The following is a 13281-nucleotide window of genomic DNA, read 5'->3' on the forward strand; positions in this document are numbered from 1 at the left end:
CCAATGAGATTACATAATATTCCTAGGGCTGCTAGGGAATCTGCATGGGGCGAAGCTCTATGTAGCTACTTAACCTAGTGTATATCCAAGAATAGATTGACTTAGCGTCGCCCCTGGAGGATTTTTAGTTCTTACCCGATCATTAACGAAATCTCCTGCTTGGCTTTCTCAATCTGAATACAGCCAATAATGATACCCGATATGATCAGAACAAGTTACACACTACATGCGGTGAAAGACGTGGTGCTGACCGAAGTTCAAGTTCGGAGATATATACATATAGATACCTACCTAGGTCTAGGTGGGAAGCATCCGTACTTCCGCGAATGAGGTAGGTAGGCGACAGGTAATAGTACTGAATTTACTACAGAGCAAGGTTAGAAAGGCCCGACTCGAGTGCTTCTGACTGATATAACAGAAGTTCTCGACGGCCATGCATTCATCGCCTAGTCCGACCAAGAAACAAATACCTAGCACCCTCGACTATATTTTCCTGTCGGGGGAGGAGCTTAGATGCAGGCAGCAGATGTGACGGGGTCAACCGATCTCCAAATCAACTACCTGCCCTTCTCGTTAGCTGCGCGCGAGGCGTCTCGTTCTATTGGTCGACCTCATAAACTCCCGCGTCAAAGTGGATTTCATGACAGGCATCATGGCAAGTAGCCGTCGAGCTGTTCGCAGGAAATAGGTTACCTGCATACCGACGCCCAGCCATGACAAACTCTCCCCCGTGCTGACAAAATGTTTCAACTGATCGTCCGGCATTACCCATGTCTGCTCAATTACACTATGCAGATCCCATGGAACAGAGCAGTTGCCATACCGCCTCTCTAGGAGCTACTTAAGATAGCTTGCTGCGCTCCCTCGATGCATAGCCCTATCCTGGAGGATCTGCGCAGCGAGAGCTTACTCGAACTGCAAGCTAAACCTCAGGTACTTAGAGAGACGAGTCCCGGGCAGCTCAGACTGGAGGAAGCTCTGCCATAGTCAATTAGCATCTATAGGCCCCCCATCTCTTGCGGGCACCCAACAGCTTACCTTACAGCCTTCGACAAGAAAGAGTGGTGATAACAGTTGCCCAATATGCTGTTTTGCAAAGTATCCACCTGGATGGCGAGGTTCATGCCACTCCTCGTCCCAGTGGCATGTGCCTCGGCAGCAGTAGCCAACGACCACCGCGTCGTAGTCTACTACCAGACGACCCAAGCCAACAATAGTGCCACAGCGCATATATCGCTACTACCGCTCGTCGACAGCGCCGCTGAGGTTTCTGTCACCCATGTCCTGATCGCCGCCATCCACATCCAAGATGACGCCACCGTCCACCTTAACAACGAGCCCCCTGACAACGCCATGTTCGACGCGGTCTGGACCGACGCGGCACAGCTACAAGCTAAGGGCGTTACCGTGATGGGCATGCTAGGCGGTGCCGCTGCAGGTTCCTACCAGCGTCTTGACGGCGACGACGCCTCGTTTGAGACGTTCTACGCCCCACTACACGACATGATCGGCACCTACAACCTGCAGGGTCTAGACCTGGATGTCGAGGAGACCTTTTCGTTAGACGGCGTCATCCGGCTGATCGACAGACTCAAGACGGACTTCGGCGATGACTTCGTCATTTCTCTTGCTCCCGTAGCTTCCGCATTGACCGAAGGCGGCGGCAACCTCAGCGGCTTCAACTACTTCGACCTGGAGGCGCAACGCGGCAGCTCCATCGCCTTCTACAACGCGCAGTTCTACTACGGGTGGGGCGACGCCAGCAGCGCCGGCGACTACGAAGCCATCATCGACGACGGTTTCCCCGCCGAAAAAGTAGTCCTAGGCTTGGTCACCGACCCGTCCAACGGGAACGGCTTCGTCAGCTTGGACGACCTGACCCCTGTTCTCCAGGAGCTCACGGGCGAGAACCCGACGTTCGGCGGCGTGGCCGGCTGGGAGTACTTCAACTCGCAGCCCGGCGGCACGAGTTCCCCCTGGGAGTGGGCTGCTTGGATGGCGGACCATATTAGTTCTGCTGCTGCGACCACCGGCGAGAAGCGCGAGATTGCGACGACGGAGAAGGTCTGGAGGGGTATTCGTAAGGTTGGGCGGCGCGTGCGCCGTGATGCTAAGAAGGTGTATCGGGATTACATTGCTTAAGCTAGGCGTTTGTGCGTGTGGTCCGTTGGGGGTGGGCGTTATTAACGAGTGTAACTTTGCTTGGGAAGTGATACCTACCTATCTTCTAGTTTGGATAAGCCTGTCTGTGTATACTCACTCGTATATTTGATATCTAGCTTGACAAAAGCACACACGTATGATATTTTTGTTTTTGATCTCTTACTCTCATATCCACCCCGCGCTTGGATGGTCTCGTGAATGATTGCCTAAAGCGCGTAAGCGTTCCTGTTGTGAAAGCTTCAAGTTGTCATATTATGTATGTATGGTTGGTATATTTGGGGGGGCATACTGCAAGGGAGAAGGGGAGGGAGACACAAGGAGAATACGTAACGTACGTAGTGAGACATGCCACTAATGTCTCACTTCTTATTCGAGATCTTATTCGATTAGATAACAAGCTGAGTTGTCGCATGTCAAGGTAATTAGGTACCTAGGTAGTCTTGATGAAAATAAAAATGTAATCTAGCAAAGTGTTTGTGATAAGAAAATACGGGATGTTGTTGAGTAGGGATGCGTTAGATGTCTAGGTACTTAATTTATCTATAGAATTAATATACCCTCCCTTCACTCAAAAGCTATATAGTATAACTATAGTGAGTAGCATTTTCATTACGTCACTTATAAGAATCTAATCTGAGACAATGTGAACCGCGGTGGGATAAATACGTGCATATTTCACTCCAGACTTATGAGTAAGTGTCCACTTGCTGTGAGACTTGACTTAGCTTGACGTCACTCACTCAATCGGTTTTTAAGACTTATGTAAATAGTTGACTTATAGTAATTCGTGTGTGAAATAGTACTTTTTTAGCTACCTATTCTTTTTGCAAATCGCTTGCTTCGCTCTAAGGCTTACGCCTCATCTAGAGCACCTGAGTGTATATGCCTATAATTTCCAGGCTCTACCAAATTCCTCGTCGTGTTATGCTATAACCGTTCCAATCTCCTGCCTAGTTGGGCACTCATGCAGGATGAGTGGTTCTAAACCCTCTTTAGGGTTTAAAGTGGCCTAAAAGTCCCTGCATCTTCTAGGGCGGATCTAAATTTCCGTAATGCGCGCACAATCGTACGTCTCAGGTGTTTGAACCCCCATTTATGCCGCCCCAAGCTGCCCAATGTGTTGAGGGGAAAAAAAAAATGACCATCAAGTCCAACGCCGGGCAATGCAATGGCTACCCAACCTATCCGAATAATACCTCCTCGATGCGTATCAAAAACTCGCTCGCCTGATCAAGTAACTATGCTGTAAGTGAAGTGTTGAAAAACAAACATGAATCCGTACCAAATCGTAACATGAGAAAGGCAAGGAAATTGCCAAGGGTATTTTGGTAATAGTACACAGTATAGAAAGAAATTCAATATCAACGTAGTAACAGCTACGCGATAAACACCAGACTTGCTATATGCATAGTGTACTCTGTTTCGATGTATCATGTAAATGTCAAGGAGTGCGGCATGGCATTGTTGAATGCGCAATTTTTGTTCTGACCGCTGATACGTTCCACCAATTCAGGAACGTTCCATCTTTCGTGGGTCTAGAAGAAATCCAAACCTGTGAAAGATCTATTATCTTGTGCCCGCCAAATTGATATTGCGGGGCTTCACGGTCGTCATAGACTTGATTGATTGAAAGGCCCTGCGAGATAATGCACTCTATGTGCTGTGCATGCGACAACACAAGGGATATCTACTTCGGCGATTAGGAGGATGAAATGGACCATTGCCCATCCTAACCCGGTCGTAGGAATTAATCAAGTCGCTTAGGTCGCGTGTTGAAGTATTCCTCGGCAGTGCCCTTGGCCCTTTGACTAGGGAAAAGAAGGAGGCAGGGAATACACCCCACAAGCCGTTAACTATGTATCGTAGCCTGGTTGAGCTTGCATATGTATTTCCAGAATGCCATTGTGGATCCCGTTAGACTGGCGATGTCGGCAAGATGGAGTAATGAAATGGCTACGATTCGTGGAAGTCGAAGCTAATGGGTTTGTCGGTATTCGCCGTTGACGTAGGATGTGGGACAAAGGTCTCTGTCCCTTTCACCTCCATCCAGTCTCGACCACTCGTTAGCCAAAATTGGTAACCCACAATATTGAACCCTCAAAAATCAATTTACAATCATCTCCACGAGCGCGCTTGAGCGTAGTCGTCGACTTCGCTGTCCCGATGATCGTAATGTGCCTTGTAGCGGTATGCTGATGATGGAGAGCGTCGGACGAATAATGCCTATTCCATCCGAATTTAGATGACGTCCTGTGAAATTGCAACCCATCTCGCGGGAACGCCATCGGGTCTAATCTCGTAGGGTTTTGTTGTAGACTTTCTTGGCGGTAGAAGCCACCGTGCGTGTCCTTCGCGTTGGTCGTCTAATTTACCACGCTTGCGCATTAGGTGTTCCAAGACAGCAATTCGAATGAAGTCCGAGTTCTCCCGAATTTCCCGCTGGCGAGGACCCGGTGGAAAGACGTACGCGTTCGGTGATTTGTTAGAATTGCCCACTTGACCGCCTGAACGACTAGCTGCCGGGGCACTCCTTGATCGTTGCACTTTATAGGTTTGCATCTGAATAGACGCTGTATAACTGCGAAACGTTGGCCGTGCGCGAGATTCGGGCCGTACACTGGTCGGGTTTAGATAACGACGCATGGCTTCGCTGGGTTCTTCTCCCAAGACAGGAGGCATTCTCTCGTCGGTGAATGGGACCCGTGGGTCGATTGTGAGTATAGATCTAGTAAGGAAGTCATCTGGGGGTATCGACGAAGATGTAAAACTAGATAATGATCGGGCGGCAGAACGCAATGCACGAAGCGACGCCGTCAAATTCGATTTGAAGACGGATTTAAGTGGCATGAGCCCAGTAGTCTGTTTCTGCTCAGTTGGGCTTGGTTTTGGGGTGAAGACTCTAAAGTCAAGCTCGTCAACGTCCAGATTATCCTTAGTAGAAAGCGGATGTTCGAAATGTTGACCGGGTGGTGAAGACACCGGCTCTAGCAAACGCCTCGGCGATCGTATCCTTCTCCCGCGTGGGGTAACGGGAGAGTCGATAGAAGTAACTAGACTAGTTCCAAACGAATCGCCTAGGGAAGGTATACTGTCAAACGATGCTGCGCGGGTTGAGAATGGTGATGCGAGTGCGCTATCGCTATTTGAAGATGCCTCATCTTCATCGAGCTCATCCGGAGGGCTGAGCAAAACTTCCATAGGGCTGCGATCATAGGAGGTGAAGCTGATATCGCTCAAATCTTGTGCGAATTCCTCACTCAGTTCCTGGCTTAACTCTTTCTCTGAGACTTGAGACCGAGGTACAATCGAGTTTACCGTCATCCGGGAGTCCCTAGACGACTCCCTAGATTGCTTTTGCCGTGATCCCCCATGTCTTTTAGGTGGGGGAATAGTAGTGATAGCGAGCAATGCCGCCACCGACGGCGGGATAGCATCGGGTGAGTGTACATCTCGAGAGTTTCGATTTGGAGAAGAGTTAGCTCGATGCGCGTGCGCATGGGGTCGCAGCCTGTGCGAGTGAGAGTGCGCGGTGTCATGCTTTGATCTAATGGGGATCTGTACGGCGCTCGAAGGAGTATTTGGTCGCGCGACAACATTAGTCGTTGTCGCACGTGGCGGACTGCCGCTTGGTGGAGATAACCGGTCGGATTGTAAACCTTTCCTCTTACCCATGGTTTGCTCTTTTGAGTTTATTCTAGTGCTGACGGATTTGGAAGAGGCGGCGTCCTTCTCCGTCGATGGTGCATCCTTTCTCTTATGTGAAGTCGTAGCCGTTAGGGAGGTTGGGTGCACGGTTTGTTTTCGCGAATATAAAAAGGATCTAGGGACCATCATCATGACTCGAGGTCGAGCTAGAGCCGCCTTTTTAAACGGTTCCCGTTACCAAAAGGAAATATCCGGCACCCTATTACAGCAATTAATCAGTCTGGCGGGGCCGTAGGCCGCAAGGACCGCAAGGAACGTGGATCTAAGTGTGATGTAGTTTCACTGTAGTTCACTGTAGTTCTTTTTTTTCCCGTCGCGCCCGCCGAATCGGAAGCCAACTACCGTAACTGGAATCGTATGCTAAGTGAGTATTGGATTGGTGTGGATTGGTGGTCGTGCGCAGGCTCCTCCAGGGGTTCACGATTCTCGTACGTAATAGCGAAATCTCTCGTCGAACGCGGGATGCAGCCCAGATGCACGGCAGGAACCCAGAGACGTGGAAACTGAATATAAAGTAATGATGTCGCTTTTGCAGATCTTTGCAGCTCTCGGGTTTTCAACTGTTACCACCCGTCCTCTCTTAGGCGCATCGGCTCTTCGAGTAGCTGGATCTGGTGAGAATAACGAGGCATTACAGGAAGTACGACGAAGACATGTAGCACGAACGCTCAGATGGGGGCCAGGCTGGGATGGATGGATGATGATGATGACGACAAGGCGTATTGTGACGACCGATTAACTCGTAATTCTAGATGATATATTCCGTATATGATGTATGCGTCTTCTCTCTTTGAATACCTCGGCATCAGATAGGTATTGAGGTGTCCCTTGGTGACCAGGAGTGGTCATTAGGTATTATGGAAGGGAACGTGATAAGAAGATTACAATGATAAACGAGACGAGGTAGGGAGAATATATTATTATACAGCTGTCTGAATGCCTACTGAACGCCTAGGTAATAATAATGATCTAAGAGGACGGGAACAACGGATATTGATGACAGCCAAGACCAGAACGGACTACCTTGCAAGCGAGCCAAGCAGATAACACGGGGGGTGACATATCTATCGTTCTGACTTGTCGAGCAGGATCCCGACTGACCCTCTCATCTTGATTTAGTGACTTAGGGACTTAGGGTCTTGTAACTTGTAAGAGAGGAAAATGTGGCCTGCCTGATTCGGGGCAAAGATAAAAGGGAACAAGTAAGAAGGCAGTCACTTCCAGTTCCAGCTCGAGTCAGGTACTTCGTACGTAGTTTAGTTCCTTCCCCTAGACATTCTTAGACTCACGCCAGCTCAGGGACGCCTCGTACCATCCATGATGTATTTCGTACATACAAGTACAAGTATTATGTATCTTTTAAAGGTGGGGTCCGTTGACGTCCAACACACTGGAGCTGAGGCGCCGTAAACCACTGGAATGTAGATGCTTGCTGATAAGGCAATGCTACCGAAGTACATTGGTACGTACCTAAAATCGACTAGAAGTGGCTCAGATCCAGAACTTCCAGCTTCTTCGATATTAAATCGACGCACATTCGGTCACTTCGTCACCTTTTACATTTTTGTATGTGCTTAAACATCGCGGTCGTTGAAACCTCTCAACTCCGATTAATGTACCTAAAGAGGAAAGAAACTCCTTTTTTAGATGATCTTTGATGATCTAGGTTATATTCCGTATCCCAAGTACAAATACCAAGCCAGGGTTTGTCTTTATGTATGCGTTGTCACTGGACTTGAGTTGCTGAAAGGGTGCGGGTGTGGTAGCTGATCGGCTGATCTAACACCCCTTAACTTATTTACACCTTTGCCTCGTGGGATACCGGATGCCCAGGCGTGCAGGCGTGGTACAATACCCAAGGCATCAAGGCACCCAAACACCCAAGCACCCAAGCACCCCACAAATCAACTTCACCGTATTTCAAGCCGCCCTTCCTGCCTCCCACGGGGAACCACAGCATGTCTTGCCATCGCCACTCTCCGCCCTTGCAGAACGGTGAGCTTGGGGGTTTGTTGGGGGTAGGACCCTGAATATTGACTAGTGTACTAGGCTTGCTCACAGACCATCATTAGTGAGGCTATTTCCAACCATGGAGACTACAATTTGTCAAATTGAGAGAAGGCCAAGTCGTATTCGGAGCCAAAGCCCGAAAACGGTATTCCTACTTTGTAGGTTCAATATACATCAAATTTCCCATTGACGGGAATGCGGAAATCAGGCTGTAGGACAAATGCCTACCTACAAGCTGCTCGAAGCTACGCTGCTACGTTAGCTATCAGGTTACCTTGATAGTAAGTCAGTCCAACCCATGCGACGTTTGGGTAGCATCGTACGGGTAGTCCATGCAACCATTACTTGTAAGTCGATTTATTGCAAGATTCTGTGGGGAACCCTGAGTATTCTCATAGAACTCATCGTCGAAGGGTGTCGGGCTTTGAATAGCATCCGTCAATGAGTCATGTCTGCGGTAGATACCGGAATGCTATATCCACGTAACAAAACAAACCCATCCTCTGGCAAGATAAATCTCGATTCTATGAATAAGTCTATGAATAAGGGCTTACTCTATTCTACCTTCTCGCCCAAGACTTTGAGCTATATATTGCGATTGGCGCCAAAGTGTCTCGAGTCCCATCTCGCCAACTCATCCATTTTATATGATTACGCAGACATGCCGAACTGCCGCGTCCCTGAGCGTACCAATTCGTAGCGGTCCGATACTGCAACGCTATCTTTACTCGATTCTGGGAAATCCAGAGTTTGATGCTCCAACTGTATCTTGCATACCCGCAACCCTACCTGCCCAATACTAACATTTTGCTGTACGTAGGAGACTAGCTGCAGCATTCTAGACACGATTTTACATCATACGCGCGAATAAAGGGTCTTTTATAAAGACTAACTGGTCAAGGAGGAATTGGCCTAATGCATCTCGAACCTCATATCGCATAGTACAATTCAACAACCCATTCAGCCGTATTCTTATCAAGACATCCTAATTCGTTCCCCCGCATACCTACTAGCAAACCAACCTTCATTCATATGCGACACCCATACGCCATAGTAGCGTAGGTGGACCCTCATCGTAAAATTTAACATTAATCAGCGCCCACGCCCACGCCTTGGATCTTGGACTTGTGATTGTCTCGTCTGAGACTTTACCGAGAGTGCGGGGGCAGGGGGGGGATTGCGAATGAGCTGATGAGCATAGATAATAACTCTAAATAGCTTATCGATCTGGGGACCCCGGAATTCGTCGAGCTGATCCCTCTCGCTGCTGTAAGACGCCATCGTTCACGATGCCTTTAGATATCACGAGCCTTTGGGACCTTTGGGACAAACTCGACGACTAATAACGCATTAGCAAGATCCCGTTACCAAATCAGGAGGTCCTATAGCCGAGATGACGTTGTTGGCTTAAGCTAGTACATAGTAGGGGCGCTTCTCCGCAGGACGCTGGATACACTGATACATAGAGTCTGTCCAGGCATCGGACTAGTATCCGGACTCCGGAGACAAAATACTTATATTCTGACCTCGGTGTATACTCTGCCCTGTAGATCATACATCGATCCTAAAGGAAAGTTAATCTAAAACGCAAATGCAGCACAAAAGCGCCTTCAAGTTTGGTTTGGCTTATCTATGCCACGATTATATTTATGGGAGGGGTGGTAGCCGGTAGCACAACATAGAGGTAGGACATTTAATTCTACGCCCGGTATTTCCAAATGGCTGGATACATATACTATATGTATAACTAGGCTGCTAGGGGAGCATGCATCGAGATTCAAGCAAGCCATTTCGAGCGCCACTATCACAAACTGCAACGTTTCCGTTTGTTAGACCTCTGAGCAAGCTCTTTCTATATATTGCCCAGACTGCCAAGATGGTTTGATGTCGCGTGGAACATGACATAGATAACACTTTCACTCATAAAAGTTGACAGAATCCAACATCTAATACTCGCCTTCGTTCAGGTTCTCGGGTTCGAAAGTCTATCAATACTGGGTCCGTGGTATTGCAGCTATTGTGGCGCCGTGGGTTTATTATCAGAATTATGCGACAGCTTCGTCGATCCTATCGGAAGTGCTCCCAAAGTCTTCATAAACCAGGTACACTTGCCGATACAGATACATAATATATGGAGGTTTAAATCAATGGAGGACATGTGAAAGTAACGTACATTGGGCATTGATTGCCATGGTTAAGCATGAGGATGCTCGCGCTCGTGACACTTGTTTCTTGATTTAGTTGTCGTTGGAGTGTTTCATTAAGAGGACTAATCTAATAAGAGAAGACTCTATAATAATGCAGCTTTTGCGATAGTAATGAATATATAAAAATGAAGCGTCTGATCTATGTTGGTTCACTTTCCTTGTTTCATCTCATCGTGTCGTAACATTTTAGGATTGGTACCGGGGATGGTGATAGTACACAATTAGTAAGATTATTTTCAAGATCTAAGATTATAATTATGAGATTATACTAAAGGACTTATCGCTAGACTATGCAAATTTGCGATAGATATAATTTCTCTCATTTTCTTCATGTTTTGCGGCCATTAAATGTGAGATGATGTGTTGAGTGTATGTATAAGATAGAATTAGCAGAGTGAGCAGCCGACGTAAATACCGTCAGCTGCTAAGTGTACCTAAGAAAGGTACCTATGTACTTGTGCATCCAGGGCAAGCACCCAAGCACCCAAGCTATCAAAACGCCAGCACCGCAAAGTTTAAACTTAGATTCAAAACGCGGGCAACATCGACCTAGAAATTCAACCTGGTAAACCCCAGGAATCCGATGCGATAAACAACTCTCTAATCCCTAATCCCCGCTACCCTGCGAACTCTCCTTCAGACGTACAATGGCGGCCCCAGACACTTCTTCGTTTACCGACTCGGCTCAGGTCTTCGCCGCGCACACCTTACCACAGATCCGCGCCATCCACAAAAGCCTCCATGTCCAGATCGACGAGAAATCCGCGCGCCTGCGCACCCAGGTCGGAAACAGCTATAGGGAGTTGCTAGGGACGGCAGACACTATCGTGCAGATGCGGGGGGATATGCTGGCCGCCCAGGAGATCCTAAACCACATGGGTGGCATGTGTGGGCGCACCATTGTCGGCGCAAAGGTATCGGGGCTGAGTAAATTTCGCGGCAGGGAGGATACTGAGGCCCAATTAAGCCAGATCGCAAGGGTTAAGCTGTTGAATGCGTGCGGACTTGCTGTCGGGCGCCTATTGAAGCAGAGTGGAGAGGGCAGAGGAGATCGGTTGGTTCTGGCAGCTAAGGTCCTCGTCTTGAAACGATTGCTAGTCTCGAGCTTCGGGTCCGACAACGACGTTGGCGAAGATATCCGGACCACGGTTGAGGGAGCGAAGAAGACTCTGGGTAGCTTGCGGAGGAGATTACTTAGGGCAGTCGAGAAGGTATTAGAGAAGATCAGTGATGAGAGCGATCGAGGTGATATTCTGAAAGCTTTGACTGCGTATAGCTTGGCCTCTAGCTCTGGTGCGAAGGACATTCTGCGTCATTTTCTAAGTGTTAGAGCAGAAGCTATAACATGCGAATTCGACCTCGGGGACCACGAGAAGGAAAGAGACGCCAAGAACGTCTTAAAGGGTCTCGACTTGTATACGAGGACTTTACTAGACGTCCAAGCCTTGATACCAAATAAACTCTCGGACGCATTGCTCCAACTCAAGAAGCAGCACTTGTTGGCGGATGAGTCGCTTCGAGGGTTAGAGGGTCTCCGGCTGGATATATTTGAGAAGTGGTGCGGAGACGAGATACAATATTTTACCCCATTCATCCGGCATGACGACTTGGAGGGTAAACAGGCCAGAGAAATGCTCACGAACTGGGCGACTAAAGGTGGAGAGACCCTCCTCCGGGGTCTAAAGAGCACTCTCGAACACGTTTCCGAGTTCAAGACCATTGTGGATCTGCGAACAAGCGTTCTCCAGCACTGGATCAAGGATGGTGGGAAAGCCAGGGGTTTCGATCCATCTGTTTTGCTCAACGGACTACGAGAGGCTATAGACGACCGACTCTTGCAAATTATAGAGAACAAAGTGGCTAAGCTTAAGCTTGTCGGATCCGAGGTGACTGCGACGCTCGACGCATGGCAGCCTGGTACTACCGACCAGCACCGCAGCTTATGGGATGAAGAGACTTTGGAAATGGACGCCTCGAGTAGTGCTAACCAGATCACTCACGAAGTTACCTCTCGGCTTTACGGACGAAACGATGCGGTGGCACGAGTAGTCACCGGCTACGAATCGTGGCGCCATCTTATAGACAATGTTGGTGATTCGATCGAGCAGCTTAAACGTCAACGCTGGGATAACGACGTGGATGAGATAGAGGACGAAGATGTTATCACAGAACGCCAAAAGCTATTGAGCAAGGACGATCCCGAGTTGTTACAAAATAAGCTTAATGGGGCCATCACTGCCGCGTTCCAAGACCTCAACGAGCACCTGGCAACCGTCTGGAAGTCTAAACTGGAGAGCACAGACAATGGCCCTATTTCCATGTACATTTTAAGGATTCTTAGAGATATTCGTGGCCGATTACCTAAGCTTGAAGGTGTCAAATCTTTTGGCTTGGAAAGCGTTCCATCCCTACATGAGAAGCTCGCAGCTCACGTTTCAATCTCGCCCCTTGAAGAATTCGCTTCGACAGTTCTGACGCGCAAACGAGTGGCTGGACGGGCTCTATGGGAGGGGGAACCTGCCCTACCGGCTCAACCGTCCCCCGGCACGTTTAAACTCTTACGCAATCTCATCATGGCCATGGGAGACGCCGGTTTGGACCTCTGGACGCCAACCGCTGTGAACGCTCTTAAGCGCGTCTTCGGCAGACAGCTTGTCGAAGTATGGCGCAAGGAACTTGGCAATTTAGAAACAGCAAGCAACCAAGGAACGGACGAAGCAAGCGAGGAAAAGCAGCCAACGGAAGAGACGGATGGGGCGGAGGAGAACCCTACAGAAGTCACTACAGAAACCAACGAGGATCCATCAGCGAAGGAAGAGTCAACTGAAGGGAAGTCTGAGAAGAGCAAGGAGGTTCTCATTCAATGGCTATACGATATTCACCTTCTCCAACAGTGTCTTGGCACCGACGTATACTTGGAAGACTCATTTAAGGAATTCACGGAGGAAGTATTCGGTAGGACCGGGCTAGAGAGTAGTGCTAAAGACAGGCTGGAAAAAGCATCTCAAGAATATTGGAAGAGGACAAGCTTGCTATTCGGGCTGCTTGCATGATACCCGTAAGAAGAACTGGACAGTTGTACAAAAAAAAAAAAAAAAAAAAAAAAAAAAAAAAAAAAAAAAAAAAAAAAAAACAAAAAAAAAAAAAAACCAAAAATTGGGAACAAATATGAAAAAATTATGCGATAAATTACCCG

The 13281-nt window shown here is 48.3% G+C and overlaps 3 protein-coding genes across 3 annotated transcripts; 2 read left to right on the top strand and 1 right to left on the bottom strand.

Moving 5' to 3' along the window:
- Positions 1–1122: 1122 nt before the first annotated feature.
- F5Y00DRAFT_254910 (glycoside hydrolase family 18 protein) lies at positions 1123–2142 on the top strand (the record flags this gene model as incomplete). Its single annotated transcript, XM_048010225.1, has 1 exon — positions 1123–2142. One exon carries the CDS (start codon positions 1123–1125, stop codon positions 2140–2142), a length of 1020 nt encoding a protein of 339 aa, XP_047862026.1.
- Positions 2143–4401: 2259 nt separating this feature from the next.
- Positions 4402–5835, bottom strand: F5Y00DRAFT_254911 (uncharacterized protein; the record flags this gene model as incomplete). The annotated part of the gene is made up of 1 exon (XM_048010226.1): positions 4402–5835. One exon carries the CDS (start codon positions 5833–5835, stop codon positions 4402–4404), a length of 1434 nt encoding a protein of 477 aa, XP_047862027.1.
- Positions 5836–10558: 4723 nt separating this feature from the next.
- Positions 10559–13175, top strand: F5Y00DRAFT_244931 (uncharacterized protein). Its single transcript, XM_048008902.1, has one exon. The coding sequence runs from the start codon at positions 10733–10735 to the stop codon at positions 13136–13138; it is 2406 nt and encodes an 801-aa protein (XP_047862028.1). The 5' UTR covers positions 10559–10732; the 3' UTR covers positions 13139–13175.
- The last annotated feature ends 106 nt before the right edge of the window (positions 13176–13281 follow it).

The sequence above is a fragment of the Daldinia vernicosa genome (assembly GCF_022497035.1).
Source record: "Daldinia vernicosa strain CBS 139.73 unplaced genomic scaffold F5Y00scaffold_48, whole genome shotgun sequence".
Classification (NCBI taxonomy): domain Eukaryota; kingdom Fungi; phylum Ascomycota; class Sordariomycetes; order Xylariales; family Hypoxylaceae; genus Daldinia; species Daldinia vernicosa.